Here is a 27,756-nt window from a genome sequence, read left to right as displayed (position 1 = left end):
TTCTCATTTCCGCACCTTTCAATCTGGATGAGTACTGTACTGGCGTGCAATCATCTACTGATCCCCCCTGCATGATGCACATTCAAGATCTCGGGCTGTACTTTGTAGACCCCTAAGCTGACAGTGTGGTGGTAGCTGTGTGTTCACCGGAGCAATCAACCGCTTCTCTTTCATCACACGACCCCGCTTTCTGTGCGTGGGTAGGGGCAGGAGCGGGATCACATGATGAAGGATAGACGTATACCTGGTCCAAGAGGGCATGTAGCTTCCACCGCACTGGCAACTTAAGGGTGCAAGGAGTACAGTTAAATGCCTCTTTAACAAAGTCCAACAAGTGCCAAGACATAAAAATGACCGCATCTCCACGTGGTGAATGATGTTGATTGGGGTGAAGCTCCGGTGGTGCGAGCTCTCAATTCCGTGTCCTCTTGGCGTTTTTGACGCTTTGCAGCAGCTTCTCACGCCCTGGTCTCCGGAGCAGCTTGCTTTCTGCGTAGACGCTGAGCTGCAGCATGCCGAGCTTTTCGTTCGTTTTCATCCATGTCAGAAAGAGAATGTGTGGTATGGAACGTGGTTATATACGCATTTGAGCATTTGACCGCAGCGCCCTCTCGTCTATAAACATTTAGCCAATGCATGCAAAGTTTAACGCGATTATATACACATTTGACCGCAGCGCCCTCTCCTGTATAGACGTTGAGCGGCTACAGGCAACGTTTCATCCATGACATCCCTAGCTCTTCAGTTACTACCACATCTCGGAGCCCCGTACTCGTCCCGCAGTCGTGGTCGAGTGGTTAAAGCGAGGGACTAGAAATCCATTGGGGTCTCCCCGCACAGGTTCGAATCCTGTCGACTGCACAAACATTTTTTTCTTTTTTTAAGGAGACAGATGGGATGGCAATCGATGTGAGCACGGACGCCGGGCAAGGCTAGACCCTAAGGAGCTTCGCCCCTAAAAAGTTTTGAGTGTCCATGAAAATACTTTTTTTCTTTACAGCGGGGCCATTAAGGGCTAGTTTCCCCAGGATCGTGTCCCCCGCAAAGAAATGTCGACACAAAACTCTGCACAGGCCATTGCCATCTATGAGCGATGGCGGCAACCAGATAATCGGCTTGCCGGCCTTGCTTATAGACGGTGACAACCTTTCCAGCCCTTCCACTCTGGTTTTCACCGGAGTGGAGAGGCTGAATTTCTCTAGGCATCGTCCTAGATGTCGTGCTCGAGGTCGTCCTTGAGGTCGTCCTAAACATTGTCCTTGAGGTCGTCCTTTAGGTTGTCTGAGAGGTTGTTCTAGAAGTTGTCCTTGAGGGTTGTCCTAGACGTCGTCCTTGAGGTAATTTTTGATGTCGTCCGAGAGGTTGTCCTAGAGGTCGTCCTAGAAGTCATTCTTGAGGTCGTCCTAGATGTTGTCTTCGAAATCGTCCTAGAAGTCGTCCTTGGGGACATCCTAGACGTCGTCCCTGAGGTCGTCTAGATGTCGTCCCTGAGGTCGTCTTCTAGGCGGCGTCCTTGAGGTCGTCTTAGAAGTTATCCTTGAGGTTGTCCTAGACATTGTCTTTGAGGTCGTCCTAGGCGTTGTCCTTAGGCCTCGTCCTTGAGGTCATCCAAGAAGTTGTCCTTGAGGTCGTCTGACCATAGTACAGCTTTGCTGGTCTTCCTTCTTCACCAGAGTGGAAAGTCTGAAAGTTTTTTTTATGTACTCTCGTTTGCATGGGTTCTTTCAGATGCACTGACACACATGCAAAATAAGAGAGTGCACACATTGCCCGAACGAATCGTAGAAAAAAAGATAAACTCATCTTGGAGCGGTGTTGCACGTGCTCAATCAACAACGTGAGCAAAACACCGCATTTGCCGTGCTGCGTGTTTTAGCTTTTTTTGTCCAAATAATATGTTAGTGTGCAACATTGTGGGGTCTGTATGGCGCTACGTGACTACGTTGCTGTGTACAGGCTTTCTATGCAGCAAAATAGTCATGTAGCGCCATCTAGACACAAGGTTGTACTCTAACAAATTATTTAGACACAAAACCGAGAATGTGCGGTGCGGCGACAGTAGAGGGGGCGGAGGAGGCGGCGCGGCAGCAGTGTCAAGCGTCGCCGCTGCTGCATCATTTCTCTTTGTGCTTCGAGTGACAATTTACTTATACGTAATCGATTACTTTTCACCTAGAAAACTTGTAATACCGGTCATGTTTGCTTTGTGGGGTCGCGCAATCGCTTCTTTAGAAAGAAATATTTGAGGAATTTGTTGTAGTAGTCAGATATACACATTGAACTCATGGGATATTGGCCGGGACTTTATTTTACTTCGTTAAACGGGCATTTTCGTAGTAGAGGCCTCCGTCATGAAGGCGTTTGACTAAACATCAATTCTACCTCACCGGCTAAATTTCTCGTCTACAAAGGAGACACCAGGCGCCCATTGGGGCCGAATTAATTAAGGCTGGCTCTCTCACTTACGACCGCTTACGACCGAGTGCCTCCTGGGATCTCTTACGACGAGAGTGACGCCATCTATCGAGCAGTTGTGGAACACTCGGCATTTCCACATATTTCCTATTTTCTTTTTGCACATAATTCTTTACCCTATTGGCTCGAAAAACTTTTGACAATGTTATAAACAGCTATTTCTCATGATAGTATGCATATTTTATCTCGCAAATACCGCAAAACATTGGATCTAGTGAAATGCAGTTGCAAGGTCAGCTCATAGACGGTGCCAGTGTGCCAGTCTGTTCTCTCGTTGCAAGAGACCACCAGAACACGGGAGTAGGCAAACGTAACTGCGAACGGGCCTTTACACGCGATTAGTTTTTCGTCGAAGGGGATTGTATCAAAAGATGGATTAAGGTAGGTGGCATTCATTAAAAATTAAAAGTTTTGCAGATGGTGTTGCATAAGTAAAGTTTCTTATTTCAAAATGGAGCTTTACCTTGCATTTGATGCTCGTGGCCCAGCGAAGTCTTTGTTGCCTCGTTTGTCAGGTGGCGAAGGAGAGTGACGTCGACAGGCTCATGGCCAAGCTTCGTTCCTGGTACATGGAGACTGACGGTGGGTGGCTACGCTGTTCTCCCAATTTCCGGGGCTTCGAGGAAAAGAATTGTAGCAGCCGTACTGGCGGTCCTACCGGAACGATTAGAAAGAAACCGGTCGGTGTGAGCAGGCGGAACAAGACACCACGAGCATCAGGATTCGGCGACGGAGCGGCCCGGCGGCTACATTGAGAGATGTCTTTATTTTCTTTTAAAAATTAATTTGGGGAAAGCTACAAGTAATTCGAGATGGCACTGCGCAGATGTTGTTGAAGAAGATTTATTATTATTATGGTGCCTGGAACATGTCTTTGACTGGTGTGCTTACCGTCTGCCACATCCGCCACCGCCGCTGTGTCGCCGCTAGGATCGCGACTGGCGACAGCATGACGCCTCTACGACGTCATTGGGCGAAAAGCGAGGGATCAATTTTTCAGACTAGTAAACGCACAAGTCGTCTTCGACTTGTGCGTTTCCTACGTCTGTGCTCCAGGCACCATAGTTGTAATAACTGACAGAATGAAAACCGCAGGGAGGCCTTTCAGTTATCCTGCATCCAACGTGAGCTTCCCACCTCGGAGAACGCTTTAGGCGTTTTGCGAGATTCAAGCGTGCACGCACAACCCAACCGCGAAAGAAGGCAACGAGCACAAAGGCCGGCCATCCGAAGGAGTCGCCCTGTTGTTCTTGTCCTGTCGGACACTTTAACGGCGCATAAATTGTTGGGTCTCGCGCTTTACGGCAATCTCTTGTATGTCGTTACACCTGGTGCGTTTGTTACGTTCATCATATCTGGTCAGATGGTGCAGGGCCGCTTCTTAGTTGCGCATCTTTTGCAGTGTGATACCATCTTGGCTGTCACATGTCCTAATTGCAAAATATTTTTGGTGATGCAAAGCATGTTTGTTAATTTTTTCATACAAACTTCGCAGACGAGAAAAGTCGCGAGGGGCACGTGAACCACGCTGGGGCACCCAATGGCTTGTCTTTGCGATTTGGCTCGCTTGTTCGTGGCTGTTGGGAAAGGGGGAAATTTCTCTTTTTATCTATCTCGACTGAGGGTCGCCTCCCATAGATGTTTTTTTAGTCTAGGCACACTGGGAGCAGCGTCGTAGAGACTCCTGAAATGCACGCTGTTGCCAATCAGTGCGATTGCATGGTGTGTAAGGAACAGAGTTTGTGACTATGCCTCCTCCCTCCCTTTCTGCCTGGGCTCCTCGTTGGTGGGAGCAGACGAAGCAGTCCAGTGGGCCTGTGCCCACACGATGCAGTCCGTGGCCAGGCACGCCCCCGACGTACTGCGTGCCCACGCCACGGCCGCTTTACCGCTGGCATTTTTCGCCAAGCACGCCAAGCCCCTGGGCAAGTATCGTGTGCCGACGAGGCAGTTTTCTTCATTTGAATTGAAGAATAGACCCTTTTCAAAAATGTGCGCCATCTAGTAGCCCCTGTGCTGTTTACCCGAGGGCTTGATTGCTTGGGCCCATACCCTGAACCTGTATCTTTCACAAGGGCTGCGTCTGCGCTCGTCTTGTGCTGGTGTTACTGTCAGCGTTCGGGAAGAACTCGGATTCAGTCACACCCGTCGTGTCCAAGAAATGGCGACCACCAATGTTTTTCGATGGGGTTTTTGAAAAGGGTCTGTTGCATTCTCACTGAAGCTGACTTTGATCTAGCTTCGAAAAGTGAATCCTGCCACTACAAGTCACACTCGAAGAGAGTTGGCCGACTGCCAAACTCATGCGTCGTGTGTTCCCCTGGTCACACAATGCACAGCTGACAATGAAATAAAGAAATGTGTGATCAAGAACTCTAAGGTGCTTTGAGAAGATCTCACCAGTGGCAAAAAACATAGAAAATGACAACGTAAAGAATATGGTACAAAAAGAAGGATGTGGTTACACAAGACACAGTGTCACGTGCTTTGAAGGCTGAGACTGGAGTCGGCGTCCGCTGCGTTCCTCATAAAACAATCCTGCATATGACGAGCTGATCGATAGATTAAAATAGAACTGTAGCGGGGAACATTGTGTACTCCGTTTCACCGTATGATGGACCGCAGTGAACGCCACGAGCCGTCGCAGCCAATCCTGCGCTACAAACATATCACATTACCCTGCGCCCCATGTGTCGCTGCTCTCCTGAAAGTCACGTTAAGTTTGCGTGGCGTGGATATGCTTCGACGGCTTGCGATGTACTCTGCGGTTTGCCATGAGCTGGAATGGAGTATATAGTTGAATGTCATGGGTTATTTGCATTTACAATCGGCATAATCACACACTAGGTTTTTCTACCGTAAAATACTAAGCATCCACCCATCCTACAACAAGCGCCCGCCCCTCAATTTTGTAACTTCTGGAAAATACACAAAGGGCATATCTTTACATCTTGTTGACCTAAGGAGCGCCCATCCCTCAGTTTTACATGATTAGTATCTTCAAATTTCGAGTGGATGTTTGCGCTAAACACGCCGGTTGGAGAAGCGTTTTAGGCATTGTAGTTGGAAGGTTGACGTTGTCGTGCCGCCCATTGCGTGCGTGGCCACGTTTAGCACATCCAAACCTGTGATCTGTCAATGGACGGCTCGTGCCTGCGTTTTCAGAGGGAAAGACAGAAGAAGAGTCTCCTGCACCACTCTGGGACGAAGTCTGGGTCGAGTTCACGGCGGGTAAGCCCACCTCTTTCTTTGGCAAGCTGAATTGCACCTGTAAAGACGTCCTTAAGTTTTCTGCGTGCGGATGAATAATCGTGCTCGTTGACGAATTCTGAGACTGGGCAGGTCCGGATAACAAGACGTCGGTGGCAAGAGTGGAAGCTCTCGGTCTTGAGAACTTTTCCCTTTTTAAAGCACAAAATGCTTTTTAACAAAACTACCTAGTCCCAAAATTTTGTCCTTCCATTCATCCGTCTGTGGATTTCCCGCTAAATTTAGTGGGAAAATGCGTGCCACGTGACCTGTACACCAATTCAGTCTCCGCGCTCAATTTAGCGAGGAAATTGACGGTACGTGACCTATGCACCAAGTCTGTTTCCTTGCTAAATTTAGTGGGTAAATTTTAAAAAATGGTTTTTTCTCACTGAAATGACTGTTTATGTCTTCTAAACAAATTTAAAGGATCAATATTTAACTCTTTCTGTACTGCGCCCATCGTAATCGATCCGTTGTGATGGACGATTTGTGAGCCCCATTACAAAGCCTTTGATGCGTTTCTGGATGTGTTACGGCATCTGGAGGTTAGATTAGACACTCTAGTTTCATTTTCTAGATAGTTATTTTCTTTTTCCTCGATGCGCCAATTTATTATGTTGGAACGCGCAGCCGAGAAAGAGCGCTCTGTGTTGCGAATGTTGCGCACCTCCTCAGGAGCGTATGAAATCTCGCGATTCAAGTATGTTTGTGGTCAATTTTGTTCATGACAGTTGCACGAGTGAGTCGGAGAATGATATCGATCATCAGATTTCAGGTCTGACAGCAATGATTCGACCAGTAAACTCGAAACATCGCGCCGGGACTGCAAAATTGAGCACAAAAGAAATGTCTTCTGCAGTGCTTTCAACATTTATTTGTGTTTTACAGCGATAGCTGTTATGGGCCCTTCCCACCACTGGGAGTGACGTTTGTTGTTGATGTTGTGTAGGTGGCATCGCAGGGCGTCCATTGTCGATTTTGCCAAATCCTCGAAAAAGATTGCCCGTCACCTGCGGGAATCGAACCCGCGTCTGCTGTGTGCGAAGTGGAGGCGTTACCACAAAGCTGCGCCACAGCGTAAACAGCCCGCTACACGTGCTCTCTCTCTCTCGAAAAAAAATAGCCAATAATAGAATGCCGTTGTAGCAATGTCAGTGCCAAGAGTATGTGCCAGGAGACGTGCTTTCACATGCTCCAGAATAAAAAAGAAACATAGCATTTTGAAACAAAATGGTCGGATGTCGATTTTGTTTTGAAAACTTTTGTTCACGCACCCAACAGTGCGTGAACGCGACGCTGATGCTCAACGACTTTGCCGTGACGTGTCGCAGCTATCGCACTAACTGTACTGTGGACTAACATGGGTCTGCTCAATTTTTACACCTAGAAACTGCTTCACCAAATGGCATGCACGACACAAGGGTTGAGACTATATAGAAGAACTTGACAAGTTTTTGATATACTGTCAAGACCGGTTATAACGAAGTCAATGAGAATCGGAAATCACTTCGCTATATCCACTATTTTGTTATAACCGACTTCGGTTATAATGAAGTGCAAAAAAGAATGGGAAATCGTGATCGCTTCGCTGTAGCCGCTATTTTGTTATAACCGACTTTGTTATAGCCGGTCTTGACAGTAGATCGCTGCAACTTGTAGCCCTTTGTTTTTATTGAAACTTGGCATCTTTCATGTATTTTGGAATTTTTTCTGTTGCGACTTCTTGCCGGGATATCTGCATACCTTTTTTCATTTTTTTGTTGAGTTCGCCACAGTAATTTTGGTTTCCATAAATTAAGTCTTGTATATATTTATTGGGCTCTTATTTCGTACCTATACCGTTGAAAGGAGCATTTAGTTTTCTGCATTTTGATGCACTGCAACAAAATTTAGAAGCGCATGTTTGTAAGAAAAATAGGTAGGAAAAGGGTTAAACGAAAGGTGCTCTAAATTGGCAGCCTTTATATGTCCTATGACATAATTGTGTCATCTGATGTCGTGTAACGCCGCGACATCAGGTCACATGATATCGTATGATGTCACGGCATCACGTGACTACTTTCACGCAGATGACGTCGCGGTGAACCTTCCAAAACGCCGACGGCGTCTCGTGAACGGCGTGAAGTCATCAGCGTGACGTCATCATCGAGGCCACATGCCACATGCACGAAACCGCTAAGAGCTGGCCCTATAAATGCTATAGGCTTCTTGCACCTGAAGTCACTTCTGGACATGCCATCAAGCAGCTTGTTTGAATACCAGAAAATTCAATGTCAATATAAGCCATCTGCGGACCTGCCGGCGGTTACCTGCGTGACACTGATTGCCATATTTCCTATTCTTGTCTGCGTAAGCGATTCTTTGTTAGGTTACGGACATGGGATAAAAGTGGAGATTTTAAGCTGGAAGCTTCGTGATTTCGTACAAGCACTCTATGCATTTAATATACCGGGTGTTTGGCAGAAGATTTAAAAAAATTCCTACCAATAAGGTGAATAAAAATAAACTCTTTTTGGGAACAAACTGCCAGCAACTGCGGACATCGGGGATCGCGAAAAAACATAGTAATTAGCTAAGTAATCAACCTAAACTTACTAATTCACTTTTAAGTGGTGAAAATAAACATTTGGTTCCAATTACAAACTTGCCAAGTGTCGTCAAAAACCCCCCAACTCACTTAATTTTAGAAATTTTTAACGCACTCCCACACGTGAAGTGTGGGAGTGCGTTAGAGTTACCAATCGTGCAGGAGGCGCAAGGCTGGCGATGCAAAACGCATATGATAATGTAGGGGGTTTGCGATGACGCTTGGCAAGTTTCTAACCGAAACCATATGTTCATTTTTACTAAATAAGATTTTTTTGTAAATTTATTTTTGCAATCCCTGATGTCTGTCGTGGCTGACAGTTTGTTCCTGAAAAGAGTTAACCTTTTTCTCAACCACCCTCTTGGTAGGAATTTTTTTAAGTCTCCACAGAAACACCCGACATGTTTGCATTAAACTCGCCCCAGTTTGTGCTCAGAGTGCCGCGCTCTCCGCTTGCGGGGGGATTTTCCCGCCGCAGGGACCGAGTCCGGCCTGAAGCTGTACCTGTCCGAAGTGGTGGGACTGATCCAGCAGGGGCTGGAGTGCCCCTCGTGGCCCCTGCGGGCCCAGGCTGGGGTGACCGCCTGCGCCCTGGCTCAGACCCTGGGTCCCTTCCTGGACTGGGCCTGGACCGAGCTGCTGCTCACCGCCCTGCTGGCCGCCCTCTCGGGACGCACCTGGGCCGGCAAGGTGGGATCCCTTCCTTCTCTTTAACCCTTTGAATTGTTGGTCTTTTTTTTCCTGCACGCCAAACGCAAATTTTTTATCTCGGTAACACTGTAGCATGCGCTGCGATGAACATTTATTAATGAAAGACTTTATTTTATGGGAAAAAAGTTAATTAATATCTGCATGCCTCTAACAAAGGACATTTTTCGTATATTGTACTCTTCGAGACACAATATTATGCAGTGGCACATTGACCTCGCACCCCGAGGGTACGTGTTTGAGTAACCCTTGTATTTTCAGAACCAGATCTTCTTTGTTTTCAGCCCTCGAATACAGAGTTCATTCGTAATTTTTAGATCTCAATGTTTGTGTGAGGTTGGGCAAGATAGATTCGCCATTCCGTAACAATGAAAAAGCATACCGAAACAGAAGCCGCCAGAACAAACGAAATTACAGATCATCAAAAAGCAACACCACAAGATCAAAGAATGTTTTCATTGCTTGCTCGTGTATGCCATTACATCTAAAAAATAAATAACTGCCCAGTTGGGAAGGGCAGGTAGAAAACTGAAATTGAAACCACAGGGGAACTCGCCCGGATATACCTCGAGCGTGGCACTCATAAAGTAAAAAAGAAGGACACTACCTAAAAAATTGTGTTTTTAAGTTGTATTTTTTACAAGTAGTCTTTATAGCACGTAGAACTCCTAAACAATGCTGTTAGGAAGTTTCATTTCTGTAACTGAATTATTTTTTCCAGAAGAGAATATTTTCGACTTGCCGACATTATCTAAAGAGCAAACCCTTTGGCCTTTGATCGCGTTTATGTTGGCTTAACGTTTTAGAATCGCATCTCGGTTCAGGAAATATAATTTTATTATAAAATGCTGCTTGGTGCTAGCTTGTAGAGTTTCTATACTTAAATTTTCTAAGGAATGTGGCTGTAAAGTTTCTGTATTTTTATGCTTTTTTTGTTACGAAAAGTTGTGGTTTCTTGGTTTCTTCTACCTAATACATGGAGAAGGCAAAAATTTCCAGATTATTATTTTTGAATCAAATTTTGTCAATTCTATAAGTTCTTTCCCTAGTTGCATGACGAAGGGGTTATACTGCGTGCTTCGCCGAAAAAAGTGGCCATTATCATTACCATCTTTAAACCTTAGTTTTCCTCAGTGGTCGCAGCGTTTATTTAACACACTTTTATGAAACTCGTTGAAGGATTAATATATAAACTTGAAACTTTGCGTGGCGTCCTCTAGGACAGCAACGAATATGTCCTGTTAATTTATAGAAATGAGACTGAAGGCCCGTTCACACCCTTGCGACCGAGTACGACTGAGAGAGACGAGATCTCTTAAAACTTCTTAAATGTTTTTAGAATAAGGGAACACACTGGCATTGTGGCGCCTTCTATGCAGTGATCCTGGTACTGCATTTTACAAAAGCGAAGGTTTTGCGGGATTTTCGAGGTTAAATGTGCGTAATACCCATAGAAAGGCTCGTTTATAACATTGACAAAAGTTTTTCGAGCCAAGAAAGAAAGGATAATGCGCGAGAAATAAAAAAAATATGCCGGACCGCCGAGTTTACACTGCTCCCCAATAGATGGCGCCAGTGTGTTCTCTGGTTTAAGAAGTTTTAAGGAACCCAGATTTTAAGAGGTCGCAAGAGTGTGAACGGGCCTTAACGGTTAAAAATAGTCTTTTGCGAACAGTGGATTTTAAGTTTGAAGCGAATTTGAAGCAAATAGCAGTTTTGGCCGAATATTTTCGATTAGAATATCGAATAGTTTTTAGGATTACCGTTATTAAATGTTATAGAAATGTCGCCTACAAAGCTTCTAAATTTCATGATTCTTGACGTCACGAATCAAAAGAAGCGAGGAGGCGAGAGGCGGGAGAATCAAACGCCAAAAATAAAAAGGCGCGCGCAAGAATGTTTTTTTTGCATGTCTATGACTGCAACTTGCATCGTTTTAGACAATAAAAAAAATACGACTTTTGGGGTGTCAGTGTCCCTATAAGCTAAGTTTAATTCATCTATGTTTATGACGTGAGACCTCAGAAGGTCTCATGTCTTGGGATGGCAAGTAAACGACGGATTTGACATAAAATAATTCTATAGAGAGGACGAACTATACCCAATTGAGTGAATTTATGAATATTGCTATATAAAATATTCTTTCTTTAATCTCGAGTTAAAAAAGAAAAAAATTGCACATGATGAAAGCAGGTTGTAAAAAAATCTCTGCCTAACATAGTATACTCTTGCACACCAATTAGTTTAATTTTGTAACTTTTATTACAATGTAAATATACACATACACAAAGTTTCCCTAATAACCCTGAGACGGGTTATTAGGGTTATTATGGATACCATTCACCAGCTCGCCTGTGTTTTTTACCTTTCTTCACAAAGTTTCCATTTATTTTCATATACAGCCAGCACGTGTGCACGATCCCGCGTGAATGTATGCTTTGTGTTTTTTTGTCGCGGCGGGTTACCCCGGTTGAGTGCGCTTCTTACAGAGCCTCAGTATAACGCAGAGAAGCACCACCCGCGGAGCTCGCTTCCGCGGGTATTGCTTCTTCGCAGTGCATCAATGCTTGGTAAGAAGCGCGCTCAACGGGGCTGACCCGCCCATATTCAAATCTTTGAAAAACGGGAATATTTCAGTTCTTCTCGAAGCGAATATCGAATAGTGAATTATTCGAAACTACTATTCGAAATTTTGAATGTACGCACAACCCTAGTTAAAAGGTTTGCCTTTTGGAATAATGTGCTTCCTTAATCAACGAACTGGTTTCAAGTATTAGAAGCATGCGACAAGGTAGCATCACCACAGCGTGGCTTCTAGCACAAGCATTTTGCATAAACATCATCTGTAGCAGCTGACCTATCGATATCGGCTTGCCTGAGCACAGCTTTATGCAAAACGTTCTGAGCCACAGTCAGAGCTAACTTTTTTTAGGCAAGGCCCAGATGTCGAAAACATGTGCGCCGGCGAAAACAGCTGAGATCATCTTAATCTCAATGTGTCTACTCGATCTAGCATCGAGCGTCAAGAAATCTGATAGTAGGAAAAGCGAAAAGTACTTCTTGCATAAATTTATTTAGCTACTGGCACCGGTGACTGTCGTCTTGTAGTGATTTCAGGATCGTCAAACACGGGAGCGCTTCATAGAGGCATATTCCAGTACAGGCAAACAAAAACATGGCAATGTGTTACCGTCGTTGCCACTTACAACTGCACGGGACACAATCGAACCCGAGCTCCGAGTGTCTCCTGCGGGTCGAATGACCTTAGAACACAAACGGAGCAGTGCTGGGTGCGGATAGGTTTTCGAATGTCAAGGTGCCAAACCTTTACTCCAGAGCGAGATTCAGTAACATGGCCGCGGAAAGGTGCATTAGAAGAGGCCAAAGCGGGCGGCACTTCACTGTGCGACATGACGCGAATACTGTCGTTGTTGGAGCTGCCAACAAACTGCCGAGGCGGAGCAGCGTACCCCATTTAGGTGTCGCATGCTCCCTATAGGTATCATTCATTTTAAAATTTGATTGCTGTATACCTAAACTATAAGGGGAAGTGGTGGTGTAGAACAGGGTGTAGGACATCATAGGTTTAATTTATTTTAAGATTTCACTATTGTATTTTGGAACTATAAACAGGGGGAACACAGTATAGATAACAGTTAAGAGTTGAGCTTGTTGGTACATACTTGTATATATATGAGCTTGAACTTTAGAATTAAACTTGAACACGAAGAAAGAAAAGACAGGAGAGGACATACAGCTGTGTGTCCTCTCCTGGGGCCCTAAACTCGTCCAACACAAAGTTGGAATTGAAAGTTCGCGGATCGCGCCGATTGGACGTCGGCGAAAAAAGCGCTGCGTCATCGTCGTGATCAGCCAATCGTCGCGCTCTATAAACTTCGGCCCCAACTTTGTGTTTGACGAGTTTAGAGGCCCTGTTCTTTCTTTCTTCGTGTTCAAGTTTAATTCTAAAGTCCAAGTTGATATATATACGGTATAGATGTCAGTGACACCTGAAAGAGATTGATATGAATATAGGGCAGTATTTCCCAGCTATTTAAAGTACATAAATGGCACAGAAAACAGAAAGGTGTGATGCCATTGCAGTTGGAGAAGGAAAGTATTGCCTGCTATTGTAATAAGCTACTGGAACCAAAATGAGGTCTTCCAGACATCTTATTTACAGCATGAGCCCAACTCGTTTTCTGACATTCTGGCATTGCATGACATTTGAGCTCGTACGTGTGGTCAAAGTGCCACACAAGGCAACGAGCATATGCAAGAGGTGGAGCAACTGAAGGCTCCATGTCAACCTTCTGCAAGTTTGTTTCACATTCTCGTGTTTTCTCGTTTGGGCTCACGTTCAAGGATTCAAGAATTTCTAAAGCTGTCGGCACCTGGGGGGAAGAGTGACTGTTGGAAGAAGTGTGTCGCCTGTAGCCTCTTTTTTCTTTGTTGTGGATGGCTCTTTTTGTTTGCTGCAGGAGTCCCTCCTCAAGGCGTTGTCTGCTGTTGGCATCAACTGCGTGTAAGATTCCTCCTGTCTTGTTTTTATTCTCGTTCTGTTTTAACATGGAACACATCATAGGGGAGAACTAGGTACTTTCCAGAATTGCGAAAAAGCATCGCACAAACATTGCGTGCATAATTATACACCCACACAATGAAAATGTCACGGGCGGAGTGGGCCTCTGCGACGTCATGTGACTTATCATTAGTTTCCAATGTATAAGTTGCAGTTTTTCTTCAAAGATTTTTGTCGGTGCACCTCATGCACTGTACAACTTCTACAAATTTTTTTTCCTCTATAAAAAGGAAGCTTAAAGGCCGGCGAACAGACTCGAGATTCTGCAAGGCAGAAGATCCTCGATCCTCCTCACCATGGAGAGGAGGAAAGAGGCAACAGTGGATAAAAAGGGGAGAGGAGGAAGCGGGGGAAAAGTGGAAAGCGTGAACTGGTCGTTGGTCTTTAAGTGCGCAAATTTACCGTCGAAGCCATATTTCTCGTTTGGCTAATTGGCGACAATATTGAAACTGGCTTTTACTTCTGCCTATATTGCAATCATAGTACACATATGCAGGTCTATCAGTGTAGTTTCGCCGTGCTGACCGTACAAATATGTATATAAGTGACTTTTAAACCAGAAAAATACGGTATGCGGTCATGTAATACCTGTGATCGCACGAAGGTCATTGTATTATGTCTTAACGCCACCATGTGGCACCACAGTGTCACGTATGACGCTACAAAACATCACTTTTGCCATCACGATCCATGGGTCGCACCAATCATGTAATCGTGTGACTGAGAGTCACTGACACTTACCGGCCCAGAAACATTATCTAGGTACGATGACTTTCTCAGGACTGTGCAATATTTTTTGAAAGGTGCTTACATTGGGCTCAAATTTGCCCACTTCGAGGCTTCTCTGTTCTTTCAAACAGATTGTGTGACAATTAGTTTGAGTCTATTCATATTGATTGCAAGATTTCCTCGATCCTTACAGACAATGTCTATGAACGACGGTCGTGCGTTGCTTTCCCGTGGAGCATGTTGACTGCTGCGAATTACTGCAAGCACCTCAGCAAATAACGGGTCGTTGACGTTGTTTTTGCACAACAATGCCTCCTATGCTGCTGCATTAAGTGCAGCATTTTCCCATCTCGAGAGTCAAGTGCAAACCAAAATTTCTGGAAGCAATATTTCCCAAACGTCGTCATTTGCGCAGATTGTAGCAGTGAACTTTTTCTGTGATCTGTGGAAATTCAGACATGCAAGCCTTCCTCGTCCATGGCATCTGTTACAACCGAGCAGATACAATGCTCTTGCTGCTCCACATTATTGCAGGAGGTGTAGAACATCCACTGCGTTAATATTCTAACTTTCAAGGCATTTTAGCACATGTCAGTCTCCAGCCTTGTATGATAGATGTCCCTTTCCATGCTGCCTAGCATGGTTCTACTAGCATTAGCTTGCTTTTTTATACTTTTCCAGGGCAACAAACGGCGATTCTGGGGATAACCTGCCAATGCGGAGTGCCTTTCTAAATAAGGTTTGTTGCTACAAATTTTATGCCTTCCCTCTTTCTCAATACAATCATTTATTACTTCACAATTCTGTCACAATACTAGTGAGCGATGCTTCGTATTGAAAACTAAATTAAATAGATGCACAATAGCTGAAGACTGAAACATGAGGCATGCTGATATCTTACTCGTATCGTAAGCCTAACACTTTGATAGTTAAGTAATTAATTCTTTTATGCACGTCGCAAATGCTGAAGCGTCTGCCCATGCTCTGCAGCAATCCAGCCCACCGTAGGCGAAAAAAGACGCCATGTAACCAAGATTTCCGTTGCACTTCAAGACGAAATTAATTCTCAGTCCTCCGCTGTGGCGTGCCAGATGCCGTTTGTTGGTTTTTCCAACGAAAGGCAACCAATTTGCCAAAAACCCCCTGATTGGTCCCGAAATGCATCGTTTGTGCAGGTTTCCGAGGCGCTCGTCCGAGAGTGCCGCAAGGAGAACCCCACCTACAAGGAGCAGGCTGTGTCGAGCCTTGCGCAGCTCGTGGAGAAGCACGAACTAGACTACTTTGCACCACTGCTTGAGATTCTCGAGCCACAGCTCAGGAAGGTAAGGGGGATCATGGCCTGGTGGGTTGTTAAAATGGTATGGTTCCTGGTGTGCATAGATTGTGGAGTTCACTAGATTAGAGAAGCTATGACCTGGCAAATAATCAAAGCCCTGTGGCAAAGTCTATGAGCCAATCAGAGTGTCGGAGCGTAACTGGCAGAGGGCAAAAACTATGATATCAAAAGTGTCGGAACATAACTTGGCAAAAACTATGAGCTGATCAAAGTGTAATGGCAAATGACAAAAATATCTTCCAATAAGAGTGTTTATAACTTGGCGAGAACTAGGACCCACACAAAGCGTCGGAGCGTAACTTGGCGAAAACTATGAGCCAATCAAAGCAAGCTTAATGGCAAATGACAAAAATATGTGCGAAGCAGAATGTTCGGAGTATAACTTGGCAAAAATTAGCAAATGCTATGAGCAAATCAAAGTGTCAGTGCATAACTTAGCAAGAACTAGGAGTCACTCAGAGCATTGGGTCATACTAGCTTGGCAAAAAAATGTAAACCAATCAGAGTGTCAGAGCATAGCTTAGGCAGAACTAGGAGCTACTCAGGATCTTGGAACATAATGTGTCAAAAAGCTTGGTGAAAACTATGAGCCAATCATAGTGTCCGAACATAACTTAGCAAGGACTAGGAGCCACCCAGTATGTTGAAACATAATGTGGCAGAAAGCTTCGCAGAAGCTTTGATTCAGTCTGTCAGAATGTAACTTAGCAAGAACTAAAAGCCACTTAGAACGTCGGAACATAATTTGGCAAAAAGCTTGGTGAAAACTATGACCCAATCAGTGTCAAAACATAACTTGGCAAAAAAACTTGGCAGATCAATGCATAATGGCTAATGACAAAATAAGAGCCAATCAAGGTGTTGGAGCGTAACTTAGTGAAGACTGTGAGCCGATTCGAACATAAAAGCAAATGACAAGAAATATGAGTCAATCAGCGTAGGAGCATAACTTGACACATACTAAGAGAAAACTATGAGTTGATCAGAGCGTTTGGAGCATAACCTGGCAAATGGCAAAAACTGTGAGCCGATCAGGGCATCAAAGTGAGACACATGACAACGTACCGCCAAGTGCACTCCTGTGCAGAGCTGTCACATGCTTTGCCCTCGCCCTCTAACGGATGAGCGGCATTTCCATCTTCCGGTTTGTTAGAACGTTTTGCTTCACTGGTGGAAGACGACAACATTGAGGCTTAAGTTGAAGCATTGCACGAGCCCAAGGCTTCTCCAAACCCACATGCACCAGAGTTCATCCTCAGTAAAAACAGTGTTTGAATGGCGTAGCAGAAGGAACAGGAAGTTAAAAAAGAGGGCGGTTTGGCCATGCGGCTCGTTGTAGGTCAGTCGCGAAATTGTAAGCTTGCCTCGATGCTTCGCATCAAGCCAAATGTTGCAGGATATGTTGTGTTTTTGTGTCGGTACCTTCAAGAGGCTACCCCAAAAGCCAAATGTGCAAAACAAATCAAAGCAGGTCAACGCAAACACACGACGCTTTCTGCGCGTCAGTCAGACTCGTGCAAAGCGTCGAGGTAAGTTAAAATTTTTTATTGTCCTCATTAAGGCAGGACACTACCCAGGAAAAAAAGAAAAAAAAAAAAGTTGATTTTGAAAAATGCCTTACTTACATCTGCATTTACATCTGCATCTACATTTACATTTACATCTAGGGTATTCCCAGAAAGTTTCATTTGTTTACAGTGCATAGTTATTTTTTTTTATAAATTATTTTCAGTCCACCACTGCTTAAGAAAAAGGTAGAGGTTCGAGCACTTCGAATGCGTTTTTCTCCAATCCACATTTTGGCATAAATCCCCCACCTTAATAAAACTATTGTTTCAGTATGAAACTATCGGAAGACTTAATATTTGCTGCTTATATGCCGAAATTTTATGGAGCCGGTTACTATGAAATTAGATTTTGCATTTTCATGTTCCTTAGTTATGAAAAACTTTAATTTGCCAAACATTGTAAATGTAAATATATATATATATATATATACTTTTTTTTTATATTTTTTTTTTTCTGAAAATGCATATTTTCTGAAATATATTTTTACAGCAATTGGCAACAGGTATTCCAGTATGCATTCCACCAGTAAAATACGTGGTTATCAACGCCATTTCTCAACTATAGATTCATTGAGCAGATTCCATGCAAAGCTATGTTTTACTTCATTCTAAGAGTATAGTACCTCATAAAATTGGTTCTCAAGGTTGAAACTTTGCAGCCCTCTTTCTTTATGGCTATAAACACCTCCTGCATATACCACGCCGCTTGCGTGAGCGGTTTAGAAGTCGACATTCCCAGGTAGTGTCCCCCTTAAAGGCCGCTGCGTTGGAACCATGTTTTGATAGAATCGGTTGTTCGAAATACGCTTTCCTCGATATTACAAATTTTCCGACTTAGCAAAATATTTTGAGACTCCTCTCAACTTTGTTAGATTGAGTTTCAACCATGATTTGTCTGTCTTTCCTTTGCAACCTCAGAATGAGCTTCATGTGACTTTTGAGAAACCTCATCAGAATACTGTATTTTCCAAACTATAGTCCAGAAATAGGCCATAGCCGTGTGCTTCATGGTTAAGGCCCGTTCACACTCTTGCGACCGATTTCGACTGAGAGAGACGTGATCTCTTACAACTTCTTAAATGTTTCTAGAATGAGGGAACACACTGACATTGTGGCGCTATCTATGCGGTGACCCTAGAACTGCATTTCACAAGAGCGAAGGTTTTGCGGGATTTCCGAGGTCAAATGTGCGTAATACCCATAGAAAGGCTCGTTTATAACATTGACAAAAGTTTTTCGAGCCAAAAAAGGAAAGGATATTGCGCGAGAAATAAAAAAGAATATGCCGGACCGCCGAGTTTACACTGCTTCCCAATAGATGGCGCCAGTGTGTTCTCTGGTTCTCTGGGGGGGGGGGGGGGCGTGTCTGTTTTGCAGACGCTCGTTGCAAAGAGCAAGCGCCGCATAAATACATACATACATACATACACGTTTAAGAAGTTTTAAGGAACCCAGGTTTAAGAGGTCGCAAGCAGTCGCAAGAGTGTGAACGGGCCTTTAAGCGCATGTTGACTGCAAGCGTTTACCAGATCCATTTCACACCATCAAAACTATTTTTCGTGGCAAACCATAAGTGACTTTACCTACCGCTTGTGCTGATGACGACATGTGAATACTCAAAATGGAAAGCTTGCTGGTAATGGTAATTATAAATAAGGGAAGACTCACAAATTTCTGTGTCTTACCTTATTTCTAATGAAATGTGGATACCTCCTATTTGCAGATACAAATGTTGGTTGAAAAAAAAAAAAAAAAAAATTATTTTATTATATAGTTTGCACCCTGTGCAGAGTCCTCACTTGGTGCATACCCTGCACATAAAAAAAATTCTCCTACATGGGCCATCTTGAAAAGTGCCCGGTTTATTAGCGCACGAAGAACTTTGTATTATAAAAAAATCATCATTAAAGGGGCACTGACACCCCAAAGGTCATATTTATTTTTATTGTCTAAAACCATGCAAGTTGCAGTCATAGACACTAAAAAAAAAAATGCATCGCGAAAAAAAAATTTTTGCACGCCCGCACGCCTTTTTATTTTTGGCGTTTGATTTTCCCGCCTCTCGCCTCCTCGCTTTTTTTGATTGGTGACGTCAAGAATCATGAAATTTAGAAGCTTTGTAGGCGACATTTCTATAACATTTAATAACGGCAATCGTAAAACATGTTTTTTAACGCAATTGCGAACGCACTACGGCCCTTCTTTTTGAAATACAAAAAATCGGAGTCCGTTGTGGTGCCGTCTCCTGGATTTGTATCCTCCCACGGAAAACATGCGACACCGCTCAAAACCGGTCCGAGGCGCTGGCTCCTTTCCTCCTCGCTTTGGGTCGCCATGGCAACAGCAGGGAGTCGTGAAAGAAAGTGGACTCTCAGGACTCCGCAATATTTGACGTCAACGCACCGGCGCGGATCGCGCGGGAACTTTGAATTCGGCATTTGGAAGTTGTTTTTTTACTTCACAAATACTGAATTCCCAAATTTCGAATTTTGAGGGTAATGTCCTGGCATCGTTTTCAATTGTTTCGGATAATAAAAAAAAATATAATTTTGATGTGTCAGTGCCCCTTTAACTAAATCCGTTATCCACAAAATTCCTCGCGATGTGACGCGACGGAAGATGTTGGAAAAATTAACCCTCGTACTCTAGTTTGTGCTTATAGATAGTCTGCATAGCAGGAAAATTAATATTCTGAGAAAACACCTTTTTGCAGGCGGCCGACCGAAAGCGTTCGAGCGAGGACGACGACAGCGAAGGTCGCTGGGACTTGGAGTCTCAGCTGCGGTTCCAGTCCGTGGGCTTCGAAGCCCTCGGCCAGGCCTGGCCCAAGGATCCCATCACCCAGGGTGAGCAAAAAGGCCGTTTCTTGCCTCGTACACCGACGGGCCAAAGAAAAAAAAAATGTAAAAGTTATGGCCAGGGTTTTGCGTTTTTGGCCCTTGACGACAAACCTCTAGGCCAGTTGGCGCACTTGCGTTGGCTTACGACCGAGTTTTCGCGACCTACGAGCAGTTCCGGGGTCATCTATGAGCTGACCCCGGAACTGCATTTCGCTGGAGTGAAGGTTTTGCGGCATTTGCGAGATCAAACATGTACCATCTATGAGAAATGCTTGTTTATAATATTCTCAAATGGTTTTCACGCCAATAAAGAAACAATGATGTGCGAAAAACATGCCAAAGACACTTAAGACTGCTTCCGTTTAGGAATGTGAAAGCATTGGTAGTCCCGTGGGTGAAATGTTCTGCTTTGGCGGTGACATCACGCTCCCCCAATGTGCAGGCGCGGCGCCCCCGCCGGCTTCACGGCTTCCGTGACGAAGCATCTGCGTTGCTGTGCTTTTCTTTGCATTTTATTTCTGAGGCGCATTCGCTTTGACCTTAAGCGGCGCTTGCTTGACGACATATTTTTATGGCCATCTTTCGAGGACAACGCAGATGCCTTTTCGCTTAATGGGGCATATAAGGCTTTCGCCTTAAAAAGTGGAAGATATGCGAAAATCCCGAGCGTTCGACGACCATCCGACAGATGGCACCAGTGTGTCAAGTCGTTGTAAGGTATCACAAGTATACTTTCAATGCACTCGGTCATAAACAGTCACGAGTGTGTGAACCGGCCTTCAGAAAGTGATCTCTGAGCCGGTTTCGTAAGAATCGGGGTATATCAAAAAACCTTGAATATGGGAGTTGTCTTTAGATGAGAGAGGATTCCGAGATTTACAGGAAGAGATCTTTAAATGATGCTTTACTTTTATTGGCCCAAAGCATGGCCCGGAGCGCATCGTCCACGAGGCCGGTTTTTTTCATCGGCAGTCGCCAACCTTGTCTTGTTTCCCTCTCTTGTCGGTACTGAGACATGTTTCAAGTATTTGCATCGTAAATGATTTCCCTGGAGGCCACGGCTGCGTCCCGGTTTCTTCAACTTAGTCCCCGAGAAACGGCGATTTCTTGCCAACAACAAGTGAACCCCTACTTTTCCAAATTCCAAAACCAATAGTCCCCGAAAACATGTAACCCTATTTATGCACGAAACGGTCGGACATCGGCTAAGTATATTGCCGGCGTAAGGGCAACACCACTTAGAACGAGCGAGGCTTGCAAACATCCTCCTCTTCCATCATGGAACGTCGTCACGGTCGGAGGGCGCCAACTCGGCAGTTGGACACGAGTTCGACGCCACAGAGGTAGGAAGCGTCGTGTCATCTCCAGAGCATTACCCTGGAGACGACACGACGCCACCAGAGTTTAAGCCGGGGGAGGCTTCCGATTTGGAGGGACGCTTGCCCCCCGTACGACTGCCGAAAACTAACAGAACCGAATGACGCTATTGGACGGAAAGGACACCCTTGGTCGGTGGTAATGCCCTTGGGTGCATTCCCACTGACTGCGCGACCTCTGCATCCGGCTTGGCTCGGGATTTTCTCGTTTGGCTGGCTTGAGCCGGTATGTCGCCTCCTCCTCTTCCTATCTCCATGTTTGACGCGTTGAGCAAACGCGAGGTTTAGCCGAACGTCGACGCATCACTCGTATCCAATCCCGCCCGATCTCACCATAATGACACCCAAAATTCTATTGCAGATGCTTTGACTAATCTAGGTTGTGTATCAACACACAATAAGGGACCTATGAAAGACTATAAAGCTTCCCTGGGCTGGCCACGACATAGTGGCAGACATAGTGGCAAAGGATTTCGTGCCTCTGTGTTTCGTTTCAGCTTGCATTTTACTACAATGGATGTCACGAGCACCGATGTCTATTGCAGTGTGCTGGATCGCGGATCAGGCCTTGTTTTGCCAGGGTCGACTGACTTGACACCAGCGAATGCATTGGACCCTATGGGAAAACATGAAAAAGTGAAGTTTCCTGCAGAAGCCTTTACCTTGTAAAAGTTTCTTTACAAGGGCTTCTAGAAGTTCATTTTTATTCATTCCTCCCATGGACTTGCATGTATTGCCTGGTGTCAAGTAATGGCCGCCGGTGCTGCTACTGCCAGGCTCCCTATTCGCGCTCCAGCCTACTACAACAGAGATCAGTGGTTATGACTTATGAGCCATGTTAGCCAGTCCTGTGCTCCATGTGTGCCAAGTGGCTTCACGCTCGGCGTGAATTGTCCACGGATTGGCTCCGGTGGCTCCCGGCATCCATGACCGTAACCGGCATCCATGACCGTAAGGTGAAACAAAGTAGCCGACATCAATTTTGTAGCGCCTTTTTCGAAGTTGCGACGAAGACGCATCGTTTGAGCGCAGAGAAATACCAGGCGAGGCTGTGCGACCTCCTGCTCGCAAGCTTCCCGGCGAGCACTTGGAAGGTCCAGCTGTCCATTCTGAAGGCTCTACGCAAGTTCCTCGTCAGGTGAACTCTCATCCCTTTACAATAATGCGATAGCGCTTATGAGCAAACCCATGCACTTTTGAGTCTGTGACTCACACGCACAGCTCTTGACATGCTGAATTATCAGCTCAATCTTATTTTGTTGATATGTCTACATATTGTGTCTATATCCCTATACTAGTAAGAGAGATATATCTGAATCCCAGTAATGCTACAAGAAAAGTCGTTGGTTGGTCGTGAGAGATCCGTCCGCAGGAAGTGGACAGATCGGAGAATTGTGTGAATTGGTTTTAATTGTGATGGAAGACTCCATGGGCGATCATGAAAAATATTCTTAGAATTTCCATAACGATTCATTAGCAACTTAATTTTAAAAAAAAGAAATTACATTGTACAAGACTGCAAAATGCTATAGCGTTTGAATGGCAGTCCACGCAACAATCTGGCTAACAATGTTTTCTTGAGGTGCAAGGCCATGATTGACTGTGGGCCCCGTTTTCAGGCTGTCGTGGCTCAGCCCCGAAAAGCGCACGGAGTACGACAGTGGCCTGACCTCGGTGACGAGCGGAATCGTGGACGTCGCCTGCCAAGCCTTGGGTACTTGCTCATTCATTTGTGCGGTAGTTGTACTAGAGTATTGGAATTGTGTGGTTCATCCCTTGGATGGTCCATTGGCAGTTTTCACAGTATTAAATTTTCCAAGCTTTTATGTCAGAACTGTGTCACGGCACTGCAGTTAGTGGCTTTAAAATGGCTGCCCTTTGCAATTGGTGGCTTCAAAACGACTGCTCTGTGCAGGCAAACCTGACAAAACCTGCTCACCAATCTGTGAATGCCTCTGTTCAAAGCTCCTGCATGAACGTTGTACACACATTCTTTTAATGCGATGGCATTCTGTAGCCCCCCCCCCCCCCCCCCCCCCCCCCCCCCCCCCGAATTTCTTGGACTTTCTGGCCTCCTAATGCCCAGCAGGTATGCACAATAGACCATTTCAGCTCACATTCTTACAGTCCTTCAAATTCGCACCCTCTTTAAAGGACTGGACGACCTTGACATCGTCCTTATGGTCGCCCTAGACGTCGCCCTTGAGGTTGTCCTACAGGTCATTCTAGAGGCCGTCCTTGAGATCGTCCTAGACGTCGTCAATGAAGTCCTCTAGGATGTCATCCTTGGAGTTGTCCTAGACGAATGCTCTCGCAATTCGTAAACAACCAACAATAGTGGTTTCTGCATCAATATTTTTCTTCTGGCTTCAAGATGGTCGACTCTGGCCTATCAGCAAGCTTGAGAGGCACTAATTCTTCAGTTCAAGCAGATGCAACGAATGCATCATTCTGGGAGTGTTCAGATCGACTAGGATATAACTTCGCAGTGATGAGTGCCGAGAAAACAAGGAGAGATTGCGATGTGCTCTCCTCTAACATATGTTAGAGTAGAACTTCTCTCCTTGAAGTTGGGTTTTGCTGTGTGCTCATTGCTTTTCATGTGGTGCAGTTGCGAGTTCTAGTGCTCATGCACACATTCTCGAGTAGTGAAGCCAAACAGTGGCATACTAGGCTAGAGCCCCTTCGATATGTTCTTCTAGGGACCACAGTAAATAGACTTAGGATCGGGGATAAAGTAACAACCAGGAGCGCTCTTGGGAGCCTATAGATGGTTTATTTATTTCTTGCAAACGACTACTATATTTATTCAAATATAGGTCAGCATTCTTTTTTTTTTTTTTTTTAGGTCATGGGACGTTCTATAATCGTAAGCAGAGAGTTTCAACCTCCAAACCCATTTTTTTTCCAAACCCATTGAGCTAACCTAGACGCTCCCCCACGTCAGAGGCTCCTCCCAGATATCAACTGAGGATATATCGAGGTACTGCCGTAAATACTCTGGCACTCTGTTCTTTGTTTTTTCAATTATAGGTCAACAAACCAAATTAAAAAAGAAAAAAAAAAGGATTAGCATAGACTACTGTTTTATGGAAAGAAAAAAAAATTATACAGGCTTGATTATGCTGATAATGACCACTTTCTGCATAGTTTGTGCTAGATGGTTCATTCATTTTATCTTTTCTAATATTCATGTATTTTTAGGTTTTTTTTTTGTTTTTTTTTTGTTTTATCCAAAACCTGCCGCTTTCGTCGGCACGTGTGCATTAAAATAAAATCATTTACCCTTCTGAGCCAACTGTGCTGGCAGCTCAGTGACTATAGTATCTGTCACCCCACAGGCCGAGGTTCGACCCCTGCCGGAGCTCTCACTTCATATACAGTTAAACCTCTTCGTAACGAACACTGATATAGCAAATTATCAGATATAGCAAACTAATCACGAGTTTTGGTTGGTCATGCTTTATTTGAATGGGAGTTCTAGTTATATGACAAAACCGAAACGGTGAAATCTGACGCGCTATCAGTTATAGCGAAGCAATTCCTGCTTTTCTTGCATCACAAAATACTTTTACAAAGGTTATTAAAAAGTTGAAAAAAATACAAATTTGTAAACGAAAAATTCAGAAAGTTTAGATCACCTGGTGTGCAACAATGCACGTTTCGGGATGTAGCGCCACCTATGAACCGAGCTAATAACGGCGGTTGCGCCGCTGCTGGCCTCTATGCGAGGCATCAAGGACAAGTACAGACTGAAGTCAACCGCCAATTACGCCACTATGCCCGTTTTCACATCAAGAAAAAAGCAAGTTTTGCGCATTGTTCATACACTGCGTGAAGTAGTTCTTACGAGGTTTGATCCTCGAAGAAAAAAGCAATGCTTTTGACGTTTGGATGGTGTACCTCTTGATAAGACAACATTTATCTAATCTAAAACTCACCTACATATGTCTTAATTATCCACATAAAGGGGGAAATTAGTAATGCTCCGCGAGGAGCCGGACTTGTTTTACTACGGTTCTGGAGGTGAAAGCAGGTATAGTAGCGGAGCTGCAAATGGCGACGAAGCGAAAAGCTGTGTCTCTGGAGACCGAAGTGAAGGTTTTGACTGCGGTTGACAGCGGTCGGAAGAAAAAAGACATTGCTGCAGACTTCGAGCTTGCACCAAGCACGATATCTATCATCCTGAGTACAAAGAAGAAGATCGAGGACTGCTATACAAACAACACCGTCAACACTGACCGAAAAAATCTTGGGCCTTGCCTCGACCCGGATGTGGAAACAGCTGTTCTCATGGTTTAAGGACGTAAGGGCGCGAAATTTGCCGGTATCTGGTCAGCTTCTTCAAACAAAAGCAATCACTCTGGCGTGTTTGTTAGGGCACAATGATTTCAGTGCGAGCGGCGGTTGGCTCCAGCGCGGTTGCTCCAGGTGAAGAGGCACCAGCCCAAAACCACACCTTTCTTCAAATAAATAAAATAATGAATCCAGCTAAGGTCGTTTTTCGTGTTGCAAATTGATATCCTCATGTTCCAATCTATTTTTTTAATGCTGCTTAGTGACAGGTAAGCATCTCGTGGTCTGCGATGGCACATTTTTATATATCGGTGCTGTGCACATTCTTGCAAAGTCTCAATTGCGGGAACGTTCACTTCAATTTTTCTGCGTACTTTTATAACGAATATCGCATATAGCGAGTGAATTTCTGTTCCCGATGCTATTTCGTTATAATGAGGTTCGACTGTATAAGCTGTATACATAACCTCAACGTCTATAATGCTCCCAGCGTGTCAATTGTTCATGACGACTTTCTCGTGGAAAACGACTCGTAAAAACATTCTGGATTAGTACGAAGTTGGCACAAATGTGGCTCAGGTCTGTGTGCACCCTCACTAATCGTCCGAAAAACTAATGTTTTGATTCTTCGATCATGTCTTCCCAGATATGACCAAGTATGCCGCGCTCTCCAGCGAGGCTCTCCTACTCATGAAAGACCTACTGGAGAAGATCAAAGGTGGTGCTCGTTCTGCCTTTCTTTACATCAGTGATCGATTGATTAGGCCCGCCACAGGTGGGCACTTTTCCCAGCAATTTTAGGGTTGCTGGCGAGTTGTTCCCTAGATCCTCGTGCTGCAAGACGAATTGCTGGGATTGGGTCTATCTCGTAACGGGCGAGCAACTCTGACGTTCGAAGCAGCAGCAGCAGCCAATCGGGGATGCAGTATTTTCATGTGGCCCTCCTGTGGTAGTGATGATAACCGGACATCAGGTTTAACTTGGTTTGGATTTGTAATTAATGGTTAAAGTCACATTAATAATGCATAACTTTGTGTCTTTAATTTTAATTTGAAATGATGACACTTGCAAAACGTTGCAATTCAAATTTAGCGGTTGCTGCGCGTGAGAAACTAGTGTTGCAACGTCGAAACACTGGGAGAAAAGCCTCAAGGTACACCTAAATACTTTTAACGAGTTGTGAATGCGAAAGCATGCAAGCCGCTCGTCCGCTCCCTTATTTCGTCTGCTGCATACTTTTCGTCGCTGGTCAGCGCGCGCTGACCTTGGACAATCAGTGTTGATGGTGCACTGACGGACACGCAGCGCCATGGGACGAGCGGTCGTTGAAACTGATGTGCAGCGGCCAATGGGGAGCCCTGTCGACGCGCGCCAGCCAGTGGGATTGAAGCCGAAAATCTCTCAGCTTTACTCCGCTCCTTTGGGATCAGGGAATTTAGGTGCCGTGGCTAGCTTTTCGCGTGGTTTCATAGCTGGGAGCTGGCTTCACTTGGAGAAGAGATTTAAGGCGCCGTTTGGCATGGCTCGCTCCATGAGACATTTAATGTTTTAGCATTAAAATTGCCGCATCTGAAGTGGGCCTTAGGGTTTCTTGGTGCAAGAGTTAGGAAGTGTAAGCTTTATGTCATTGGACAAAGTTGTTGACCGGGCCTTAGATAGACAATACAGATGTTAACTTTTGCTAAAAGTTGTTGAAAATGGAGCTTGCTCCAAACCAAAAACATCCTGCCATTCTATTGGAGACTCCAGCGAAATCGATGCCGCGTAGCGGCAATGCTCAGAAGAGCAGGTCGTTTCGACTCTGTCGTCTGCTATTGCTGCTTGGTTCTCGTAGGCAGCATAGAAACAAACACGGTTTCCAGTAATTATTTTTATACCTCCACCATGTCATTCCTACTGACTAGAAGAATGTTTCTACTGTCGAAAAATTGTTTTGCTTTCATATGCAACACAGATTTTAAAATACAGTGCAGAAAATTTATGGTGGTCCGTGTGCTGATTGACGAA

At 44.8% G+C, this 27,756-nt stretch overlaps 1 protein-coding gene across 1 annotated transcript in view; it reads left to right on the top strand.

Annotated features, from left to right (window-relative positions):
* The window catches only part of LOC121835355 (proteasome adapter and scaffold protein ECM29-like), an 86,894-nt gene that overhangs the window by 58,487 nt on the left and 651 nt on the right, over positions 1–27,756 (top strand). The window contains exons 35-45 of the mRNA XM_042289483.1: positions 2,991–3,057; positions 4,272–4,400; positions 5,641–5,706; positions 8,793–9,004; positions 13,504–13,547; positions 15,015–15,072; positions 15,509–15,655; positions 19,951–20,083; positions 22,486–22,591; positions 23,073–23,167; positions 26,396–26,467. Coding sequence (XP_042145417.1) covers positions 2,991–3,057; positions 4,272–4,400; positions 5,641–5,706; positions 8,793–9,004; positions 13,504–13,547; positions 15,015–15,072; positions 15,509–15,655; positions 19,951–20,083; positions 22,486–22,591; positions 23,073–23,167; positions 26,396–26,467 — 1,129 coding nt within the window. The remainder of the gene's footprint in view (positions 1–2,990; positions 3,058–4,271; positions 4,401–5,640; positions 5,707–8,792; positions 9,005–13,503; positions 13,548–15,014; positions 15,073–15,508; positions 15,656–19,950; positions 20,084–22,485; positions 22,592–23,072; positions 23,168–26,395; positions 26,468–27,756) is intronic.

Source organism: Ixodes scapularis, unplaced genomic scaffold (genome assembly GCF_016920785.2).
Source record: "Ixodes scapularis isolate PalLabHiFi unplaced genomic scaffold, ASM1692078v2 PGA_scaffold12__126_contigs__length_90152505, whole genome shotgun sequence".
Taxonomy (NCBI): domain Eukaryota; kingdom Metazoa; phylum Arthropoda; class Arachnida; order Ixodida; family Ixodidae; genus Ixodes; species Ixodes scapularis.
Note: the sequence above shows the minus strand (reverse complement) of the source record. Positions and strands in the feature narration are given on the sequence as shown.